This window comes from Pan paniscus, chromosome 6 (assembly GCF_029289425.2).
Source record: "Pan paniscus chromosome 6, NHGRI_mPanPan1-v2.0_pri, whole genome shotgun sequence".
Classification (NCBI taxonomy): domain Eukaryota; kingdom Metazoa; phylum Chordata; class Mammalia; order Primates; family Hominidae; genus Pan; species Pan paniscus.
In genome coordinates, this window is record NC_073255.2 from 34,845,950 (window position 1) to 34,869,843 (window position 23,894).

At 40.3% G+C, this 23,894-nt stretch overlaps 1 protein-coding gene across 6 annotated transcripts in view; it reads left to right on the top strand.

Annotated features, from left to right (window-relative positions):
• The first annotated feature begins 82 nt into the window (after positions 1-82).
• Positions 83-23,894, top strand: part of PLEKHA8 (pleckstrin homology domain containing A8) — a 104,816-nt gene continuing 81,004 nt past the window's right edge. For 4 of the 6 annotated variants that reach the window (XM_014345622.4, XM_057302840.2, XM_008958884.5 and 1 more), the window contains exons 1-6: positions 126-541; positions 16,793-16,909; positions 17,904-18,059; positions 19,525-19,649; positions 20,922-21,080; positions 22,132-22,172. In XM_014345622.4, coding sequence (XP_014201108.1) covers positions 502-541; positions 16,793-16,909; positions 17,904-18,059; positions 19,525-19,649; positions 20,922-21,080; positions 22,132-22,172 — 638 coding nt within the window. In that variant the 5' untranslated portion in view covers positions 126-501. Of the gene's footprint in view, positions 542-16,792; positions 16,910-17,903; positions 18,060-19,524; positions 19,650-20,921; positions 21,081-22,131; positions 22,173-23,894 lie in introns of all 6 variants that reach the window. The other 2 variants (XM_034963864.4, XM_063605665.1) reach the window with 1 other exon arrangement.

Below are 23,894 nucleotides of genomic sequence, written 5' to 3' on the forward strand. Positions count from 1 at the left end.
ACTCAATTTCCCTGCGGGCCGTTCCCGCAAACTCCGCCCCGCCGCCGCCGCCGCCGCGAAATCCCGGAGTGGATTTTGGGAAGGGGCGCGCGAGCGGCGCCCTGGGCATGCGCGAGCGCGTCCCGGGCCCGGCGAGTAGAGGGTTCAGGTAGTGCGCCGTGGCGCCGCCTGCGACCGGCAGCTCGTTCGCCGCACTTTGGCGGCTTCGGCTGCCCCTCCGACCCACGTAGGGCCCGGACCTGGGCCTCCTTGTGAACAGCGTGCCGGCTTCGCCCCACGGGTTCACCGGCTGGCTGAGCTTCAAGCGCCGAGGCCGCCGCAGTGACCCCGCCCCCGGGCCGAGGATGTGAGGCGGGCCGGGCGTCCCCACACCGGGCCCGGGCGCCGGGAGTGGGCGTCTGGGCAGCGCCGGGCGATGGCCCTGCTGCTGGTGCTCCTCGCCTCTTGGGGCCTGGGGCAGTGAGGGGGCCGGCGGGCGTGGGCCGAGTGGCCGCGGGCGCCATGGAGGGGGTGCTGTACAAGTGGACCAACTATCTGAGCGGTGAGTGGCCGTGCCGGGCCGGGGGCGCGCCGGGGGCCGGTCCTTTGTCTGCGCGGCTGGAGGGCGGTGTCTGGACCCGTCTTAGGGAGGGGGTCACGGCCCTTTCCTGAGGCCAGCGCGGAGCGGGAGTATTTCCCAAAGCAGTTCTCTCACGGGACCGTGTCGCCGTGCAGGACGACACGGCCCTCTCTTGGGGTTGGGTAAGAGCTGTGGCTGCCGTTTCGCTTCAAGGAAGGCTACAAAGACGGAGATTTTGGGTGACTTGAAAGGCACGGTGCTCTCGATGTCAGCGGGAGGAAGGCGCAGACGCCCCGCCGTGGGGTCCTCTGGGAATCTCTTGAATTTTGGCGAAGGAACCGTACTCCCTTGGCTCGCAACTAGGTTGGAAGGTTTCAAAAGAATGCCAGCAGTAGCCTGGAATTCCACAGCGGAAAGATCCTTTATCAAAGTCCTCAGTGCAAACACTTTCCCTTTGTCACCTTCAGAGTCATCTGCGTGCACACCAGGGTGTCAAGAGTTTCAAAGCTCTGCACAAGGTTTTTTATTTTCTCGTTGAGCATTTCCTTTTGTTTTACAGACTCAGAAATTACCGTTAAATGAATGCAAATATTTGCAACTTTCTTGCCGTGCCTTACAGATTGGCTTTAAAATAGTCCCCGCCCTTTTTTTCTAGTTCGTGGAGGTAAAAGCTTCATATCTTGAGAAGGTTGTAACTGTTCTACAGCTGTGAAAATTATTCAGAACGATCATTTTTGTCATGTGTGCAACTAGTATTTAATACAAGCCTACTATATGCTGGAAACTGTGCTAGCCACTTTCTTGGAAGTAAACTTTTTATCACAGAAAATGAATTAGGTCTTTAAAATTTTAAAGGCAGTGTGTTTGAAAGCAGAAATGTTCCCAGTATCCCTTAGAGTGGGTGAGAGACGTTTTCTTTCTTTTGTGGGATAGTTTTTAAAAGGTTGTAGTATGGTAATGCGCCGGGTGTTTTAAGAATGGGTGTGTGTGGGAGGATCAGTTGGCATAGTAACTTTGAGGAGGTCACACAGCACAGCCAAAGGTGCCCCTATTGGGCGTACCCAGAATCTCTTCCCTTTGCTTAGTGTAATTAGCAGTGAGTTCACCTGTTTATTTTTTTTCTGTAATCATTAATAGAGACTAAATGAGAAGAGTTTTTTCTTGTTTGCGTCAAGGACCTTCAGTGATGTCTGCAATTAGATTAGATGAGAATAACTCAAAGCTAGGCTTTGGTTTGGTGGATGACAGAGGCTGATCAACACTGCTAACCTAAGGGGGAGGAGGCTCGACCTGGCAGTTTTCCTTCTGAGGTCTCTCTAAGCTCTCAGATGCATATACTTGAGTAAAATTTAGTTCCTGATCCTTCACTCCTTTCCATTACACACACTTTTTTTCATTCATCTTCAACACTCTTCTTTTTTTCCCATTCTTCCCCATCCCCAAATTTTTTTGTTGTTTTGTGGGGTTTTTTCCCCCTCTTTTCCTTCTCCTTTCTATATAGAAAGTTTAGTCTCTTGATACAGTAACTATTTCCTGGTAGTGAAATGCTTTTGCTGTTGTTGTTGCTGACTGTCCTTGTGTATCCTTCAATAAAGCAGAACTCTCTAGAAGGATCTTTTGGAATCTTTGTCATTTGATTCCTATCTGTTCTGTTGGAAAAGAGTCTACTTTTTTCTTCCCAAAGTAAGAGAAGTTAATGCTGTGAGTGGTGCTAGGGTGGAAACCCTGAAGAAGAGGGCACTGGAGCCATTGCCAGAGACAGCTGTCTCTACGTGATGCTGCTTGTTCCCTTAGCCCACGTGCCCCGTCCTTGTAGGCATACTGTTCATAGAAGCCCATCACACCACTGGGTATTTTCCAGATATACATAGAATGATGGTTCGGCATATTCTCTCCTTTTAGGAGATAAATTTACTTGGGAAAGAAGTGGTAATAGCCTAGGAGGATCACATGCATTCTTGTTTCCTCCACCCTCCACTTTTCTACTTGGTCTTCGGAAGTGAGCATGTTGTGTTAGTGACAAGTTACTTTTTCTTTTTCTGAAGCTTGTTTTAAAAAGTAACTTTTTTTTCTTGTAGGTTTGCACATAGTATCTTTAAAATACATACAATCCCAATCCAAGTTTTTGTTCATTCTGAATTTTTCTCCAAAGGTAGTACGTAACCCATGCCTCTGTTTGTATGGTTTGTGTATTTGTCATGCTGACAGCTTGATATGGGATGCCTTGTGTCAAATTTGAGTGAAGTTAGGAAATCAGTTTATCACTTGGTCTTTTGAATCCTTAGGGGATGTTGTTAATTTCATTCACCATCTACTGTGCTAGGCACAGGGGAAGCAATGTTGAACAAAGCCCATGCCCTTCTTGAGCCTACAGTCTGGTGGGGGAAGAAAGATATTTATTGGTTAAGTGGTTAGAACCATGTTTCATTGTGTGTGATTGATTGGGGAGGAGGGAGGGCAGAGAGGCTAGTACAGGTTGTTAGAGAAAGCTTCTTTGAGGAAAAATTTAAGCAGAGTCTGAAGGATAAATCAAGCTGTTAATAGTTCGCTGGAGAGGCCAAGGCAGAGGTGTAGTTAGAGGAAATAAAGAAGAACTTTTCAGGCACAGGGAATGCCAGTGTCAAGGCCCCAAAGCAGAATGGAGACGTGCGAGTTTGAGGAAAGGAAAGAGGACCCATCTGGCTGAGAGCTGAGGAGAGTGAGGCTGCAACAAAGATGCAGGGGTGTGCGGGAGGCTAGATATTTCAGGGCCTCATAGGCTGGTTTAAACACTGTGATGTGATTGTGTGTGTGCATGTGGGTACATGCATGCATGCGTCTGTGAGAGAAAGAGAAATGATGAGATTGTTTAAAAGCTTACTCTGGCTTTAGCGTAGCGTAGAACATTTTCTGGTTACATCTTTATATCTCTCCTGCTGCATTTATTGTACTTCACTAAATACTATGTATTATTATTTTGTGAGCTTCTTTTGCCTCTTGAATTTTAAATCGATAGGTATTAATTACTGAAAGTTAGAATTCATCAAGCCCTGATAATAGCATCTGAGGTTTATGTGAGTGTATTTCTAGAAGAGAAAAGAAGTCTCTTCCCTTAAATGCTAAGCGTATTCAGGTACTCTATTCTCCTTCAATGAAAAATACAAAAAAAAAAAAAAAAAGTTTACGTGTATTTTCTTTTATAGTCTGGTTTCATCCTGCCTTTTGGACATTCCAGGATTTAGTGCCAGTACCTTTCTTTAGATGTTAGAAGATTAAACTTGGGATGAAAAGAGAGTAAATTAAAAACATGTTACAGATTCCCACATTGTGTGAGACATACTTCTAAAGAAGCACTGTGTTTGTTATTTGTGTCTTTCAAGACCTAAAATTTAGTCAAGGAGTATTATACATGTAGGGCTACACATTAATACTCTAGAACGCTGGTTCAGGAGTCAGAGAGACCTGAAGCCTGGCAAACAGCCCTATTACTGCCAACTGCAGGGTCACTTTAGCATCCTGAGCCTTAGTGTCTTCCTCCATTTAAAATAATGGGATTTACTAGTTTATAATTGTAAGAACAGTTAAAAATTTATTAGTACTTACAATGTACCAAGCACTTTTCTAAACATTTTACATGGATTAACTCAGTCTTTGCAGCAATTTCAAAAAACAGTTGCCTTTATTATGCCCATTTTCCAGATGAAGACACTGAGGTATAGAGACGTGGGTTTGCTGAAGGTCACACAGCCACTTATTAAGTGCCTTCAGAGTCAGTGCTCCATTAGACAATACTTTTAAAGGTCCTTCTTGCTTGATCATTATGTAATTCTAGCTGATTCATAATGTACCTATATTTAAAGTATGTTTGACCTAGAATAGCAGACTATTTCGGGGGTGGGAAGTGGGGAGGAATTCAGAAGTGAAGAAAGCTTTGACTGCCCAATGTTGTGCATATGTTTTGCCACGAGGAAATTTTCTAACCTGTGCTTTCTACTTTGTAGTTTTAGGTCCTTTTCCTGCCCACTCAGCTGATAGGAGGGCTGCTGTTGTGAACTCCAGCCAGCCGAAGGCTGCTTGTGCCTCTCCAGCAGGTTAAAGCTCAAGCACATTGCATTACTGCATTCTGAAAATAACAAAAGCCTGCATCATACTGGCCAGATGGTTTTCATTAAGGATGTGCTATAATTTTGTTTCCCCTCAGGTGGAGGAAGGTGACTCTTGCCCTATATACTAGTGCTGTGTAAACAGTACCAGGAAGACGTCTGGAGTATGAGGATTCTTGGTTTCACAACCACTGGTCAACCCTTTTTGTTGTTGTTAACATTTTAACATCTTTATGGAGATAATTCATAAACCATAAAATTCATCCATTTAAAATGTACAAGTCAGTGATTTTAGTATATATAAAAAGTGTAACTATTACCATGATCAATTTTAGAACATTTTCATTATCCCAGAAAGAAACCCAGTACCCATTAGCAGTCACTCCTACACCTGCCCTTCACTGTTGGCAACCACTAATCTGTCTGCACAGATTTGCCTCTTCTAGGCAGTTTATATAAATGGAATTATATAATATGTGGTCTTTTGTGGCTGGCTGCTTTCCCGTAGCATAATTTTTTTTTTGGATAGCATGTATCAGAACTTCATTCCTTTTTATTACCAAATAATATTTCATTGTATGTGTATACCATATTTAGTTTATCCATTTTCAGTTGAAGAACATTTGGATTGGGCTGTTCTTTTTGTTTTTGTTTTTCTTGGTTATTATGAAATAACACTGCTGTGAACACTCATGTACAAGTTTTTTATAGACATGATTTCATTTCTCTTGGATATCTATAATACCTAGGAGTGGAATTGCTGGAGTCCTATGATAACTCTTTATTTAATAATTTTGAGAGACTACCAAATAGTTTTCCAAAGTGACTGCACCATTTTACATTCTCATCAGTAATCAAAGAAGTTTCCGTCTTCACATTCTCATCAACCTCATTATCGTCTTAGTATAGCTATCCTAGTAGTGGATGTGAAATGGTATCTCATGGTTTTGATTTATATTTCTCTGACTTAATGATGTTGATTATCTTTTTATATGCTGATTATCCATTTGTATATCTAATTTGGAAAAATGTCTGCATTTTTTGCCCATTTGTTTGGGTTATTTTTTCATTACAGAGTTGTAAGAGGTTTCTTTTTCTTTTTTTTTTTTTTTTTTTTGAGACAGAGTCTTACTCTGTCACCCAGGCTGGAGTGCAGTGGTGTGATCTCCGCCTCCCGAGTTCAAGCGATTCTCCTGCCTCAGCCTCCTGAGTACCTAGGACTACAGGTGTGTGCCACCATGCCTGGCTAATTTTTTTTGTTTTTAGTAGAGACGGGGTTTCACCATGTTGGCCAGGCTGGTCCGAACTCCTGACCTCAGGTGATCCGCCTGCCTCGGCCTCCCAAAATGCTAGGATTACAGGTGTGAGCCACTGTGCCCGGCCAAGAGTTCTTTATTCTGGATATAAGTTCCTTGTTAGATAGATGATTTGCAAATACAGTTGACCCATGAATAATGCAGGAGTTGGGGCACCAATCCCCACAGTCAAAAGTCTGCATGTAACTTTCGATTCCCCCAAAATCTTAACCAGTAGCCTGCGAATAACCAAAAGCCTTATGACCAAAAGCCTTATGAATAACTTTAATAATTAACACATATGTTATGTCATATGTGTCGTATACTGCATTCCTACAATAAAGTAAGCTAAAGAAAGGGTTATGAAGAAAATTATAAGGAAGAGAAAATACATTTACTGTTCATTAAGTGGAAGTGGATCATTGTAAAGGTCTTCATCCTTGTTGTCTTCACATTGAGGAGGCAGAGGAAGAGGAAGAGGAGGGGTTGGTTTTGCTATCTCAGGGTAGCAGAAGTGGAAGAAAATCCGCATGTGCACGGTTGAAATTCAAACCCATGGTATGCAAGGATCAACTGTATTTTCTTTTCTGTAGGTTGTCTTTTTCATTTTCTTCCTGGTATCATTTGCAACACAAAAGTTTTAAATTTTGATGTAGTCTAATTTATCAATTTTTTCTTTTATTGTTTGTTTTTGGTGTTACATTATCTTAGGAAACCATTGCCAAACCCAAGGTCATGAAGATTTACTCTTAAGGCTTTAAAAATAGTTTTTAGCGCTTACATTTAATTCTCATCCATTTTGAATTAATTTTTGTGTACGATATGAGGTAAGAGTACAGCTTTTTTTTTTCACATAGATATTCAATACTCAACTCTTTACGATGTGATCTATGGTTTCAGTGATAAAGTCACAAGCCAGCATTGCACCAATTCTTAAGTGTAAAAGGTTGGAGTCAGCCCTGAGTTTGAACTTTTGCCCCACTACTTAGTAGTGCTAATACCTTGAGCAAGTTACTTAATCTTCCTGAGTCTCAGTTTTAAAATGACAGCAATAATAATAGCTGTACCTAGGTTTGTTAAGAATATGTAATGGATATTGAGCTTACTGTTAGCAGTTTCTGGGTCGTGCCCATTAGTGTCAGACACTCTGCAGACATGCTCCACTGTGTACTAGGCAGGTTCATAGTTCACTTTAAGGGTAGGTTAATTAGATCACTGTTTTGATTAATAATGCCCAGAAAATTTAGTCTCTGTGTATTCAGCTTTCTATTTGCAAATTGTGGTTCCTCATGGATTCTTTTTCATATAATTATTTGCCATTGCTGTCTCTTCCATTGTGAAGTGTCTGTTCAAATCTTTAACCTATTTTTAAAAGTTAATTGTTCTTTTTATTATTGAGTTGTGAGAGCTCTTTATATATTCTTATATACTTATTTATTTATTTATTTATTTTGAGATGGAGTGTTGCTCTGTCGCCCAGGCTGGAGTGCAGTGGTGCAATCTCGGCTCACTGCAACCTTCGCCTCCTGGGTTCAAGCAATTCTCTACCTCAGCCTCCCAAGTAGCTGGGATTACAGGCGCCTGCCACCAAGCCCGGCTAATTTTTTTTTGTATTTTTAGTAGAGATGAGGTTTCACCATGTTGGCTAGGCTGGTCTTGAACTCCTGACCTCGTGATCCACCCTTCTTGGCCTCCCAAAGTGCTGGGATTACAGGCGTGAGCCACCTCGCCCGGCTATATATTCTTAATGAAAATTCCATTGTAGACCAGGCATGGTGGCTCACACCTGTAATGCCAACACTTTGGGAGGCCGACGTGGGCAGATCGCTTGAGGCCAGGAGTTTGAGACCAGCCTGGCCAACATGGTGAAGCCCGTCTCTACTAAAAATACAAAAATTAGCTGGGTGTGATGGCACACGCCTGTAATCCCAGCTACTTGGGAGGCTGAGGCACCAGAATCATTTGAACCCAGAAGGTGGAGGTTGCAGTGAGCTAAGGGGTTGCAGTGAGCCAAGATCACACCTGTGTTCCAGCCTGGGCAACAGAACGAGACTCTGTTGCAAATAAATAAATAGATAGATAGATAGATAGAGTGAGACTGTGTCTCAGATAGATAGATGGATAGATGGGTGACAGAGCAAGACTGTCACAAATAGATAGTGTAAGATTCTGTCTCAGGTAGATAGGATAGAATAGATAGATAGATAGATAAATAGATTAGATAGAGAAATAATGCCCAGAGGAATTAAGTAGTGTCCTTAAGATGACATACCTGGATGTTATGAGTCTGAACTTAAACCATGGTTTCCTCACTCCGTTGTCTTAAGGTGTTGGTAGGACATATGAGAAGCACTGTGCAGAACAAATAAATATTTAGTTTGGTAGCTCAAAGCGCACAGGAGAGGTGACCTACATCTTCTAGCAGAAGGTTTTAAAGAGAATTTGATATAATCTATTGTAATTATAGTCTTCTTACCATCTACATGGTAGACTCTCCAGTAGTCTGTCACTCCTTGAGGCTGGGATCTTTTCTCTAAATCTCCAAACCTGGCAAACTACAACTGCTCAGAAAATGCTTTGTGAATTAATTAATGGTAAATTAAGAAGCCTATAATTTAGCTAATGCTTGGGTAACTGTTACAATGAGGAGTGTTTCTTCATTCTTCCCTCCTCCCTAGCTACAACAGAACTCTTGACTGACCTGGCAGAGGAACCCAAGGCTTTGCTGTCTGCATCCCTGTCTGGAACTCCCCTAGAGAAGCTGAGTGGGGGAGGGCTCTAATGGGATGAGGTGTGGCTGAGCGCTCAGGTTGGATATTGGAAAACACCAAGGCTATGGAGGTCAGGGGTAGTAAATTAATTGCTCTGCTTTGCTTCAATTTAAAATGGTAGATTATTTCACTATTAACATATCTATATAGCATACATAATATATGATATGATAATATATATGGGTTATGAATGTAGAAACCATAATTTATAATGAATAAATTGTCTTGACTCAACATTTCAGATTGTCAGTCCTATCAAGACATTTAATTTCACTTTTTTTTTCTTGGCATTAGTTACTTTCTCTGTTTTTATTTAAAAAAATTTGTTTGGAAACAGGGTCTTGCTATGTTTGCCCAAGCTGGTCTTGAACTCCTGGCCTCAACTGATCCTTCTGCCTCATGAGCCACTGTACCTGGCAGTTACTATCTCTTGAATCAGATTCTGGGAAAGATGGGAGTTTTCTGTTATTTTGTATTAGGATAGGTTTTGAAAGCTGTGAGAGACTTCTAGGCATCATCTAAACTCCAGCTGAAATTTTGTAGAAAAGGAAACTAAAGCTGAAAGAAGTTAAGGGACTTAACCTTTTCTTCTCCCATTCTGTTCCCCCTTTATTATGGTCATTAATTTTTCCTCTTATTGTTAATGAAAAAGCACCTTTCCTTCACTTTTTTTTCTTTACTTTTGGCTAACTTTTCTAGAAAGAGTTTAAATAGTCCCTTTTCATTTTTTTTCCTGCATTTCTACACAACAGTAGTTCTTATGGATTTTTTTTTTTAATCTTAACTTTAAGTTCAGGGGTACATGTGCAGGTTTGTTACATAGATAAATGTGTGCCATGGTCGTTTGCTGTACAGATCATCCCATCACCTAGGTATTAAGCCCAGCATTCATTAATTTTTCCTGATCCTCTTCCTCCCCCAACCCCCTCTTAAGGATTTTAAAAATTCACAGTATGTTAAATTTTTAATTGTTTTTCCTGTTGAACAGTAAGATTATGAACTTCTGCTTTCCTAGAACACCTTAATTTTTAAGGCAAAAGTTCTGAAGGAACTGTGGCGGACTTAAAGGCAGAATGATATACTCTAGCATGAGGCTAACTAGTAGGCATTCTACTAGTTGTTTATTTAAGAGTCATTATTGGGCCAAGATGTAATAAGCCCATTGTAATGATTACAATAAAAAACTGAACAAAATACAACAGTAGAATATTGCATTTTTTTCAAATGCACATGGAACATTCACCAAGATAGACCATATTCTGAGCTATAATAGAAACCTTGCCAAAACTTGTTAAAAGAATGTTCTGTGTCTTTAATAGAAGTAAACTACAGATTAATAACAGATGTAGAGAATCCCCTGAAATATTAGGAAATTAAACAGTACACTTCAGAGTAGTTTGTGGGTCAAAGAGAAGGTCTCCAAGAAAATTGGGAAATATTTTGAACTTAAAATGAAAGCACAACAGTGGTTGGCCAAGGGTAAAGGGAGAGGGGAAGGCTTGATCAGAAAGGAGTAATACAAGGGAATTTTGGGGACAATTTTGGTAGAATGGAATTTTCTGTATCTTGATTATTGCGGTGGTTATTAAAGGACTACGCATTTATCAAAACTCAGAATTGTTCGCCAAATAATGAATTTTATTTTATGTAATTTTTAAAACTTTTAAGTGTCTGTTTAATGGAGTACAGTTTTTCATTGTGATGTGTTTGGATGAGCCACTTGTCACAAGGCTGCTGAAAGAAAAATGAAGGGAAGCTACAGTACTTTCTAGTCAGAAGTGGGTATGACTCACAAGTAATTACTTTTGGTTTGGATCTTTAAGGGAACAGGAACACCTCCATTTATAAATTTTGACTTAAAAATGGTGGTTGCTGTTGGGAAATTAAAAAAAAAAAGAAATTTTAGTGTAAAATTAACATGAGGTATGCCAGTTTAGATCCAAATATAAGTGCATTTCTTGAAGAAAATTATGCTCATTGAAAACATGTGTTGTTCAACATTAATTGAACTGAAAAGCCTTTCGGCTAAGATTTTTTAAAAGTAAATTTTACACAGTTGTTTGTCCATTAAGTGTAGAAAGGAGTTTGCACTATGTGAGAAAAGAATAAGCTGGTAGCAGTTTTGGAATAGTGGTTTTTAAATCTTTAATTTATTTGAACAACGATTTGTAGTTTTCAGTGTTTTACACTTATTTTTAAAAATTTATTCTTGGCCGGGTGCGGTGGCTCACGCCCGTAATCCTAGCACTTTGGAAGGCTGAGGTGGGTGGATCACCTGAGGTCAGGAGTTCGAGAACAGCCTGGCCAACAAGATGAAAGCCCGTCTCTACTAAAAATACAAAAATTAGCCGAGTGTGCTGGCGGGTGCCTGTAATCCCCACTACTCAGGAGGCTAAGGCAGGAGAATCGCTTGAACTCGGGAGGCGGAGATGGCAGTGAGCTGAGGTCACGCCGTTGCACTCCAGCCTGGGCAACAAGAGTGAAACTCTGTCTCAAAGTAAACTAAAATGAAATAAAATAAGATTTATTCTTAAGTAGTTTATTCTTTTTGATGTTATCGTAAATGGATTTGTTTTCTAACTTTCATTTTCAGATTGTTCATTGCAACTGTACAGAAATACAATTTTAATTGTATGTTAGTCTTGTATCCTATCACCTTGCTGAACTCATTTATTCTAATAGGTTTTTTTAGTGGCTTCCTTGCATTTTGTTTTTGTTTAAATATATAAGAGCAAGTCTGTGAGTAGAGCTAGGTTTGCTTCTTTCTTTCCCATCTAGATGTCTTTTATTTCACTTATTGACTAAGAGCTAGGTTTGCTTCTTTCTTTCCAATCTAGATGTCTTTTATTTCACTTATTGACTAATTGCCTTGGCTAGAACCTTTAGTACAATGTTGACTAGAAGTGGTAAAAGCAAACATCTTGTCTTGTTTCCAATCTTTGAGGGGAAGCATCCTGTTTTTCACCTTATACACATTAACTATGGGTTCTTTGTAGATGCCTTTATCAGGTTGAAGAAGTTCTCTTCTAAGTTTGTTAGGTGTTTTTATTATGAAAGGGTGTTAGATTTTTGTCAAGTGCTTTTTGTACGTTTAGTGAGATGATCATGTGATAGTTTAGAGCTTTTGTGTTTGCAGAAAGACCCAGTTCACACAGGCTTAAAGTAAAAAGGGATATTTATTGGTTCATTTAATGGAAAAATCTAGGGGGTGTCTTACCTTCAGGAATGATGTGGGCTGATCAGGGGGTTCAAACAATGTCATCCAGATTTTCTTCCTTCTCCTTCTGTCCCTCAAATCCTTCCAGTTCCATTTCCCTTTGTGTGTAAACCATGTTTAGGTCTCATGTGATGGCAAACTGCTGCAGGCAGCTGCAGGCTAACATTCTTAAGACCAAAGAAAAAAGAAACAGTCCCCATTTCTTTATGCCTTTCCCCAGTCCCAGCAAAAGTCCCAGAATTGTCTCCGGTTGGGCCACTTGCCCATTCTGGAACTATCATTGAGGATAGGGGATGTGAAGCTTCATTTAGGCCTAAATCACATACCCACCCTGGAGCTGGTCACCCCCGCCCAAACCTCATGGTTGGAGTGTGAAGAAGGGAGTTTTCATCAATGGAAAAGTACTAGGTAAATGCTGGATTGCCAAAAATAAATGTCAAGTATGCTTTCTGTAGTGAAACAATCCAGGATAATACAAAGCGTATGAAATTGGTATTTAAATACTCTTTTTTTTTACCCCCTACCCCATCCCTGGCAATGATAGCTAATACGAGCTAAAACTCTCCCCTGCTCATTGAAGTTTTATGTCTAATCCTTCCCAGCAGGGAATTTGGGTGATACCACATTGCATCTGTAATAGAGGATGGCATAAAAGAGGGTGGAGATTGGATAGGAAGATAGTCTAGTGGTTGTCTAAGGGAGCAGGGAGTAGTACAGACCAACAGTTTTCATCTGCTCTTTAGTTACCTTGACTGATCATTTCTGAGATAACTGCAGATTAATTTAAAATAGAAACTGGATTAATGGTCTCTTTTTCATCCATGCCTCTTTTCTCTACAATTCATCATTCCTGGGCTGTATCCCAGTTTCCCAGCACTGGACATTATGAAAGACCAGTGTGTCCTAATACTAATCTGAACTCTCTCCATCACTCTGCATTTAAATTTTGTCTAATAGGAATGAGATTTCTCTGGTCTCTTACTGTGCCTTTTGAAACTGCAAGAATTTTGTGCTTATAAGAAAAGTTTTTCTTGGTCACAGTTTGTGTAGTTACAAAGGACAGAATAAAATTGCCATATATTGAACATCCCTTGTATAATTATAACCTACCCTAGATAAATACAGAACCTGTTATAAGGAAAGTAATATTTCAGTTGCTATTATAATTTACCAGCTATGTTTTTTGTTTTTTGTTTTTTTTTTTTGAGACAAGGTCTCACTCTCACCCAGGCTGGAGTGCAGTGGCGTGATCATAGCTCACTGTAGTCTCGAACTCCTAGGCTCAAGCAGTCCTCCTGCCTCAGGTGCATCACCTTGCCCAGCTAGTTTTTAAAATTTTTTGTTGAGACAGGGTCTCACTATGTTGACTAGGCTGGTTTTGAACTGCCAGCCTCAAGCAGTCGTCCTGCCTCAGTCTCCTAAAGTGCTGGGATTACAGGAGTGAACCACGGAGCCCAGCCCTCAAGCTGCTTTCAAAATTTGCTGCAGCTGTGCTTTGGGTGGGGTTGAGAGCTGCTCTTCAACATTTTTCAGATTCTTGTAAGATAAAACTAGTTTAGTACATTTTTTTCAATTTTAGGACACTTTTTTTTTGTTTCACATTTCAACAACTCTGAAATCAAGAAGCATCTTAGAACCTGTGCTATGTCATTGTTTAATTGGTAGAGTTTTTTTCTTTCTTGTGTCATGTAAAATAATGGTGTGTCTTAAAATTGATGATGTGATGGTTTATTCTGGTTGGATCTGTAAGGATGTTGTGGAGGCAATTAACATTTGAATCAATAGACCTTATAAAGTAGATTGCCCTTCCTAATGTGGATGAGCCTTATCCAATCAGTTAAAGACTTGAAGAGAACAAAAAGACTGAGTAGCAGAGAATTCCTCCTGCGACTGCCTTGAGCTGAGACATTGGCCTTTTCTAGCTTTCATTGATTCTTCTTGGATCTTGAGCCTGCTAGCATGGAACTTAACCATGAGCTCTCCTGGCTTGCTGATTGCAGATCTTGGGACTTCTCAGTCTCTAGTCACATGAGCCAGTTACTTACAATTTCATTACATGCACACATACCCACCCACACACCCTTATAATATCTTTACACACACACCCTGACACTCTACTGGTTCTTTTTCTCTGGATAACACTCACAAATACAGATGGGTCCTAAATTTGATAAAAATACAGTAATTGAGGCTGTTCTAAATGCCTTCTACACAAAAGTCATGGTGGATTTGGGGAGTGTTCACACCAACCAGCATCATGGGAGTTGAGCTGTTCACACCAGCCAGCGTCATGGGAGTGAAAAGATGCTGTTGTTCTATACCAGGACAGCTTTCTGGGAGTGGGGAGCCAAGGTTTGGGAGCTTTTGTGCCTCAAGGGGCAGTATAGAAAGATAGAGTTTTCTTCCCAGCTCTGTTGTGTACTTCCTTTGTGACCCTAATTAGGTCACTTAATTTACCTGGGATTGGTTTCCTTATCTATAAAATGTGCTGGTTGGACTGTGTGATTTCAAAGACCTCTTCCTTTTCTCAGGTTCTCAGAAATTGACTCTTCTGTTTCAGTGAGTGGAGGTGGCCTAAGATATGAATAAACACTTTTGCAAAGGGCTGAAACATCACCAATAATGTCTGACTCCTGGAGCACTGATTCTGTGCCCAACAAGATACAGTCTGAGGATTGATTTGGTTTTCCAGGTTGTAATGTTTGTACAGGAGTGGTGGCCTTCACAGTTGAGTTTTTATAGAACTTGAAGCCAAGGTCTAGAAGCATCACCTTGTTTGTTTGTTTGTTTGTTTGTTTGTGACAAGGTCTCACTCTCACTCAGGTTGGAGTGCAGTGGCACAGTCATGGCTCACTGCAGCCTCGACCTTCCAGGCTCAAGCAGTCCTCCCACCTTAACCTCCTGCTGGGACCACAGGTGTATGCCACCACTGTCGGCTAATTTTTGTATTTTTATTAGAGAAGGGTTTCGCCATTGTTGCCCAGGCTGGTCTGGAACTCCTGGCCTCAAGTGATCCACCCACCTTGGCCTCCCAAAGTAGTCAATATTATAGCTGTGAGCCACCGTGCCCTGCCAGCATCACCTTCTGAAATAAAAATTTACAAGTTCATCCCAAGAAGTTTGCCAGCCAGGAACTGATTTGTGCTAGTGTAGAGATAAGGCCTAAGGGTTCCTGACCTGCAATAAAGGGTCTAGGTCTCTGGGAAGGAAGTCCTCCATATAAAATATAATAAGAGCAAAAGCCATAGTTTAAGAAAAGATTACTTATCTTTGGTGAGAAGATAAGTTCAGATATTATGGGAGAGTGGATGCTGGGAATTAGTGTTTATTTAGTTTTATTTAAAGAAGTAAGAGACATGGTACCTGGCAGTCCTGAGTATTGCGCTTTCTGGAAAAGCAGACCCTAATTAAGTAAATGATGAGCAAAATATGTTGCCTACCTACCCAACTCCTTCACATAGATTTAGTGCTGACTATTCAGGCTTCTGATAACGGTGTAGTTCCTTGTTCCATAATCTTGGGCTGGGGGTGCTCCAGGAAGTTCAGTAGCCTCCTATTAAAATGTAATAAAGTGATACCATTGGTGTCTGGCCCACTTGGTTTGTGTGAGTCAAACCCCAAGGGCCCATCAGATGTCTGTAGCTGAGCAGCCCTTGGGGCTCTGCCTTCTCTCTGGCTTCCTTAGCCATGGCAGTCCTATGAGAGAAATGTATCCCTAAAGGGCTGTGGCATTTCAGAGAAAGAAAAGAACTGCATCTGACTGAGGAGGACTGAGAAAACAAGGTTTACGCAGAGATAGTCAGGGATGATTTTTTTTTTTTTTTTTTTTTTTGAGACGGAGTCTCAAAAAAGATCTCGGCTCACTGCAACCTTCGCCTCCCGGGTTCAAGCGATTCTCCTGCCTCAGCCTCCTGAATAGCTGGGATTACAGGCACTTGCCGCCACGCCCAGCTAATTTTTGTATTTTTAGTAGAGATGGAGTTTCACCATGTTGGCCAGGATGGTCTCCATCTCCTGACCTCATGGTCCACCCACCTCGACCTCCCAAAGTGCTGGGATTACAGGCGTGAGCCACCGCGCTTGGCCCGGATGACATTTTGTGAAGAGATCCAGTTGGAGCAAAAGTTCAGAGACAGAAATACAGCAAACGAGTGGTTTGACTAGAACATAGGGTGTGTGAGAGGACTAGATAAGATGCGTATTTCTACTACACATGGTTTGTCCCCTGAAATTCTCCAATATTGAAGTGAATGTAGTTAAGCCTTGAATGTTTTAAGATAACTCATTTCAATGGATCAATACTAAAGAATAAGTCAAACAACGTTACCTTTTCCTAAGGGTCATAGGATTCTAGACAGGCTTCTTAGTTGGCACTCTGTATGACGTTTGTTGAAAGGACCTTGTCATCTTTGTTGCCTTATTTCTAAGTTTTGGATAATTTTTCTTAGAAGAGAGGAAGGCAAGCATGTGATAACAGTAATGTTCAGGACATCCTCATTATTCGTCTTAGAAAAAGTAAAAATCACAGACTACTGGTACTGTATTAGGAAAGAAATAGAATACACATCTCATTTATTTCTGTAAATCCTATTACCTAGAGAGTCATTAGTGTACTTGTTGCTTATCCTTCCACACTTCTGTAATCCTGTGACTAAAAAATATACACTTCTTTGGGCATTTTTAATTTTACAAAAATGGGATAAAACATACAGGTCTTTCTAACTTAATTCTTTCTCTTAGAATATCCCTGGCAATGTAAAGCTCCTTGGAGCTAACCCAGTGTCCTATGTTAGGCTCTATTTCTGTATCTTGGGAGGTAGTTCATACACAGGCAGTAATTGCAATGATGCTCTTGCTTTTGTTTTCAGGTTGGCAGCCTCGATGGTTCCTTCTCTGTGGGGGAATATTGTCCTATTATGATTCTCCTGAAGATGCCTGGAAAGGTTGCAAAGGGAGCATACAAATGGCAGTCTGTGAAATTCAAGGTGAGAAATCAAGCAACTTGCAAGTTTTATTTTTCTTTCTGTTTTCCCTCAAAAGCAAAAAAGCCCCTGGCCCCTGCATACCTTTCTCTGCTGCTCCCATAATACAGACCAAGGGACATAGTGTTATGTGTCAAAAGAAAGCCTTGCAAATACAACCCAAAACTGTAGCCAGCTTTTATAAGGAGATTGGCTAAGAGGTGGTCAAAATAAATGAGAGCAACGTGTTTCACTACTCAACTAGCACTCATTCCTTAGTGACCTGCTCACTTGGGACCAGTGGCTATTAGCAAAACTTAAAGTCTTTACTGCAGCATCAAACACTTTTGTGTTTAAATCAGGATGGACACACACATACACCCTCCACCAAAACAAAACAAGCAAAAACTTAACAGACTTTCAAATAGTCTTTACTTCTTGTTTTTGTCTTGAGACATGCTGAGAAGGTGTGGCTCAGAAGAATGGGAATTTAGGTAGTGGATGTGGGTGAAAGACTTTGGTTTGCTTGTTTCTTCTCCTAAAGGCCTCTGAGAAAATTCTCACACTTTTGGTCTGACTTTTCAAGGGAAGTAGAAGATGGAAAAGATTGTATTTTTGATTGTTTCCCAATAAATCCAAGGAGATAAAAAACATACCCTTGTTTCTTGGCCTCAGAGCAGCCTACTTAACACACACACCCACTGAAAGAGAGATTCCTTCTCTATTCTGATAAGAGATCAGTTTAACTGAAAAGTTAAATTGGTGATTCTTGTTTGGGCTGAAGTTTTTGTGATGCCTTGGAGGCAGTTGCAAGGTTTTCCCTCTTGATTAACAGAGACATCTAAGATGAGATAAGTAAACAGAACTTTGTGTGAATTAGGAGAGGTAATGACTGGCATCCTCTTTGGGAAGAAGCCTTCAATGACTGCCATCAGTTAAGCTCAAGAAGTTGGGTGGGGTGGAGGCTACCCAGACAGGGCTCTTCTGAGTCTCTGATCTCCCTCTGTCTTGCTCCCAGTTCATTCTGTAGATAATACACGCATGGACCTGATAATCCCTGGGGAACAGTATTTCTACCTGAAGGCCAGAAGTGTGGCTGAAAGACAGCGGTGGCTGGTGGCCCTGGGATCAGCCAAGGCTTGCCTGACTGACAGTAGGACCCAGAAGGAGAAAGGCAAGTACTGATTGTCCTTTGCTGTGGAAACCTTGGGAATCACCCACTGGCATCTCTGATTTCCCTTATTTGTTATCTTGCTTCTGACCACCTAGCCAGCTTTTTGTGTCATGCAAATGCTATGTATCTTAGTATAATTTAAACCAGGGTCCATATCTAACTCTTCTTTCTTGGCATAGGATAGTGCAAAGAATGCAGGCTTTGGAGCCAAACACAGCTGGGTGCACATGATGGCTTTGCAGTTTATTGACTGTATAACCTTGGCATCGGTCACTTAACCTTTCTTACTCTTAGTTTCTTCATCTTTTAAAAAGAGGTAATAGATCCTACCTTAGGAGGATTACCATGAGAATTAGTGATGATAAAATGGTGGAGTATCCAGTCTGTGGCCAAACTTGACCTTTGGTGAAGAGTAGTTGAACCAGATAAGCCTTGGATCAGGGTGTTTTCTGTAGCAACACCGTGCTCCTCCTCCCTTTTTTTCTGGGTGGGATGGATGCTTAATTGTCAGGTTCCTGTTGCTTAATGCTCATTCACTGGACATTGTTAAGTTCTCCAGAGAACTGTGGCCCAGCTTTCTCTTTGGACTGGGGCAAGAATACCAGGGCTTACTGCCTGGGTCCTAGTTGCTACCTTCCCTGCCCCGTGGCCCTAAATGTACCCTGAAGAGATGAGCTAGGGTGGGGTGAAATGGGAAAAAGTGTTCCAGGGAACATCTCTCATGACACGTGTGGCAGTTGTGCTTAACTTTTCACGTAGATTCATAAATTGACCTCTTCTTTTAATGCTAAATTGGTAATAAATTCTAGAAGCTGTTGGCTTTGACTCAGAGCAGATGGTAATGTGCAGTTTTTTTTTTCATGAAGAAGGAAACAGAAAAGTGATAATAATTGTAGCTGAGCCCTCGATGCCAGGGTGACTGGAGAGCATTGCTAATAATAATGGCTGGGTGCCATTAGCCTTGACAAGGCAGCATACCAAACCAGTCCTCAGCTGAAATTATGAACGGTGTTCTTAGTGGTAATTGGACACTACAGAATGTTTTTCCCAGGTAAGAGTAGAGCACTGCATTAGTAAGTAAACAGCTATGACCCAATTTTATAGATAGGAAAAACTCTCTGGCAGAACTGAGGCCAAAACTCTGAACCCCTTAGCTCTGCTCCCAGTTCTGACAGGAGTGGGTCAGACTATATTGTCTCCTTCTTTGTATACTGGTGATTATTCGGTATATTGGCTTAATAAATAATGTATACTACTTTGAAAGACTGGAGATCTACTTTTTCTGGTTTTTCTTGTTATTATGTCTTCACCTGTCACATTTGCAACCCATACTTTAAAGATTTGACTTTGGGCATATGTTCTGTGTGGTATCCTAACTAGTAAGGATTCCTCTTCTGCGTAGTATCCTAACTAGTAAATCAGTTGTTTGTTCTGGTTACTGCATTATCATCATTTTGTCATTTAGAGTTTGCTGAAAACACTGAAAACTTGAAAACCAAAATGTCAGAACTAAGACTCTACTGTGACCTCCTTGTTCAGCAAGTAGATAAAACAAAAGAAGTGACCACAACTGGTGTGTCCAATTCTGAGGTAAAATATTATTTATTAATATTATTAATATACATGAATAATATAAAAGAAGTGACTACCAGTATATCCAATTCTGAGGTAAAATATTATTTTATTAATATTACTAATACACCTAAAAAGCACCAGATGTTGCTTACAGGTGGTGTTTACTCTCACCTAATTTTTTGACTATCTTGGAATTTACTATTTTATAGAGGAAAAAAGTAACAAAATTAAACAAAGAGAAGCAATAGTACATTTCATCATATGCATGTGTATAGCTTTCCTTCCTGGAATAAATTAGGGATTAATTAATTGATAATATTTGGAACCTTTAACTTTAGTACTGTCATACTAAAATATGTTTCTCTCCAGTTTATATTGTTTTGTTAATTACAGTCTTGCAGAGCTATTTCTATAGCTGTGGCTATTAAGATGCCAACTTATTGTCTTTCATTGATGTGCATCTATGAGACTAACAGTATTTTGTTTTACCATCGTAACTGTGCTTTGGAATAGACTAGTGCTTTCAAAGATGGAGATACAGCTTTTTTTCTCTTCATTGTCAGCAAGGATTGTGATTTTTAGCATTTATTAATACAGTCATTATTCATTTATTTTAAAACATATATTAAAAGATTTCTCTGGTGTTAAGCTATGTATAGAATGGCTCACATTAACCAGAGTCTCTGCTCTGCTTTCAAAGAAGTTTTGATCTGACAGTGCAACTGCAGATTATAATGAAAGATTTTCATTTATTTTCTTAGGTAGTAGAAGAACACTATGCTACTGGTAGTACATGTGGTTCAAGTTTTTCTTAAAAAGGCGATTTAACCCACTTGCATTCACTTCCTTTTGGGTGCTCTTACTCATTCAGCAGCTGCCTAATATGTATGAGATAGACTGTGAGGGGAGGGGGAGGGAAGATGAAGGATACCAAAAAAGCATTTCAGTCCTGCTCTTGGAAAGTTTATAGTCTAGAGCAGTGATTCTCAAGGAGAGATACTTTTGGTTGTCATGACTGAGGGAGTTACAACTAATACAATGTAAATTGAACCACTTTACTACCTAAGGCTTTCAGCAGCTCCCTCATTGCTTGTAGGTGAAAGTCAAATAGAGCTGATAGTTACTTGATTAATAGATAAATTGGACTTTTCTTTTATAACTGATGTACATATTTCAGCAGGTGGATACATTATTATTATTTTGTGGACAACCTCTAAGGACATTCCACAATTGGGCTTTTTCTTTTTTGGCAAGGTAAAGGAGTCTTCCACTCTGGTTGTTTCGTAGGAGGGAATTGATGTGGGAACTTTGCTGAAATCAACCTGTAATACTTTTCTGAAGACCTTGGAAGAATGCATGCAGATCGCAAATGCAGCCTTCACCTCTGAGCTGCTTTACCGCACTCCACCAGGATCACCTCAGCTGGCCATGCTCAAGTCCAGCAAGGTAAAAGTCCAGCTCAGTTTGGCTGCAACAAGGCATCATGAAAAGTTTCAAAGTTTATAGTGAGTTATGTTCTCTATTACCCTTTAGTGACTTATAAAGACAGTTTTTTAATGGACTTTGCTCTATGTCCTTTTTTTATATCTGTCCTCAGCACCCCATATCCAGTCAGTTATTTGTGGCAATCTTACCACCTAAACATGTTTCTAATGTAACCTCTTTCCAACCCCTTGTCAGTGAGTCTTGCCTAAAGTTGTGATAGTCTTCTAACTATTAATAGTTGCTTTCAGCCTGACCCTTCCAGTCAACCATATTTCTATTAATGCAGTGTAAATTGAACCACTTAACCTAAGCGTTTCCAGTGGCTCCCTCATTGCCTGTAGGTTAAAGTCAAAACTTCTTAACCCCTTCCCACATTACCAGCTCTTTCCCTGTGATTACCTAGCTTGAACATATTCATTGCTTGTGTTAATAATTCCTTCCACACCTTTGTGCCGTTTTCCAGTGCCAGGAATGCTCTTCACCTCTCTTTCCTGGATTAGCTCATACACATCCTCAAAGACTTAGTCTCTTCTTCCCTGAATCACTGGATTGGTCTAAAAGCCTCTCTTACACATATTCCTATTTTATTTATATTCCTTGTTTTGTACTGAAATGATTTTTAGGGCAGGAACCCCATAGTGTCTACCTTTATACCTCTAGTATTTGATATAATACTTGTGTCATAGTTTGCTGCTTATTAATGTTTAATGAGCATAACTGAAATTACAAAGAAATCTAATCACTGAGTTTGACTGTGATAATTAGGTCTGTCAAAAGATCATCTTCCTTTTCCTTAGAAATGTATTTGTAAGGAATACATTTGTATAAATAAGAAGGACTAGTTGGAATCAATGACTCTCTTTTGGGAAGACCTAAAATTGTTTTTGTTTAGTGGGGCTAGTGTATTTTATGGTCATATGGTCATATTTACCATTTTGTATGTAATAAGATCATAAATATGCTCTGTTCAAAGTTTAACATGTGAACTTTCCTTTCTTTGCTTCTTTTAAAGATGAAACATCCTATTATACCAATTCATAATTCATTGGAAAGGTACAGTAGCTTTTTTCTTCTTGCTAAAAATTTAAAAAAAATAAGGATATTGTTATTCCTTGTTTAAAAAAAGATACCTTGATCTTGTAATGGTTTTTCTCAGGATTTGAAATAATATGGAAGTAAACAATATCTGACTTTCCTCTTTTGAGTGAGCCTGAATCAACCCAGAGCAGACCTTTTATTTAGCACTAATAGGGAAGATGTTGGCATTTTCCCTAAGATGGATCTCACCCATCACATCTAGTAACTTTTAATCTCTCTAGGGTGTACTGAAGGTAGAAACTTCTCTTGTAGAAGAAACTTCTCTCTGAGCATTGTTTTAAGTGTGCTTTTATCTAGAAATGATAGTAGTGCTATTTTGTTGTGTTTAAAAATAAAAATCTTAGGTAGCGTTGCAGGTTGAAAAATAACTTACTATCAAAATCTAAACTATTTCTATTCCCTAAATGCTCCTTCAATTTTTAAGATGATTTAACCCATGAAAGTGGGCTAAATTACTGTAGCCTCAACATCGTGGGCCCAAGCAATCCTTTTACCTCAGCGTCCCAAGTAGCTGGGACTATAGGTGCATGCCACCATGCCTGGCTAATTTTTGTATTTTTTGTAGAGATAGGGTTTCACCATGTTGCCCAGGCTGGTCTTGAACTCCTGAGCTCAAGCAGTTCACCCGCCTTGGTCTCCCCAAGTATTGGTATTACAGGCCTGAGCCACTGTGCCCGGCCTCAAATTATTTAATAGTTCATCTTTTTATATACTACTGCTTACTTCTTTATTACAAGGATTGTTCCCAATTTAGTTATTTCCAGTTTTCTCCTGTTCTAAATATTCTTACTAGGAGCATATTTGTAGGTTTTTTGTTGTTGTTGAGGTCTTTGCCTCTATATGCTCCTACATTTTGAATTACTAGGTTGAAATATGGTTTTTTTTTTTAAGAAAACAGCAAATACTTTTCCTGTAGTTACTATGTAGCTTGGACCCTTCCTTCTTATTTTTATTAGAAGAAAAAATTTTTGTTCTAATTAGGCTAGGTATAATCACCTAATCATAATGATAAGATATTATGATTGTTCCTTTAACCGATAGAATTACCTGTTCTACTTGCATGTTAATTGGCTTTTTCTGTTACCCTAATGTGCTGACATTTCCCTCAGGATGTGATGTGGTCCTCCTGGGTTTTTTCTCTCAGACATACTTTATAAGGAGTACTCTCCCTGGCTGGGCATGGTGGCTCACGCCTATAATCCCAGCACTTTGGGAGGCCGAGACGGGTGGATCACCTGAGGTCAGGCGTTCAAGACCAGCCTGGCCAACCTGGTGAAACCTGTCTCTACTAAAAATGCAAAAATTAACTGGGCGTGGTTGCGGGTGCCTGTAATCCCAGCTACTCAGGAGGCTGAGGCAGGAGAATCACTTGAACCCGGAAGGCAGAGGTTGCAGTGAGCCAAGATCACACCATTGCACTCCAGCCTGGGCGACAGAGCGAGACTCCATCTCTAAGTAAATAAATAAATAAATAAACAAACAAACAAACAAACAGACAGTTACTGGCCGGGCAAACACAGAGAAATGGCCAGTGGTGTAGAGAGAGAGAAGAAGCCCCCCAGGGAGAAGTTGAGGAAAGTAAAGTGTGCAAAGTGGCACCGGAGAAAACTGATTGAAAACCAAAGAGCTGTCAATGACTGTTTCCTGATGCTGCTGGGGAGCAGGAAGATTGGGACT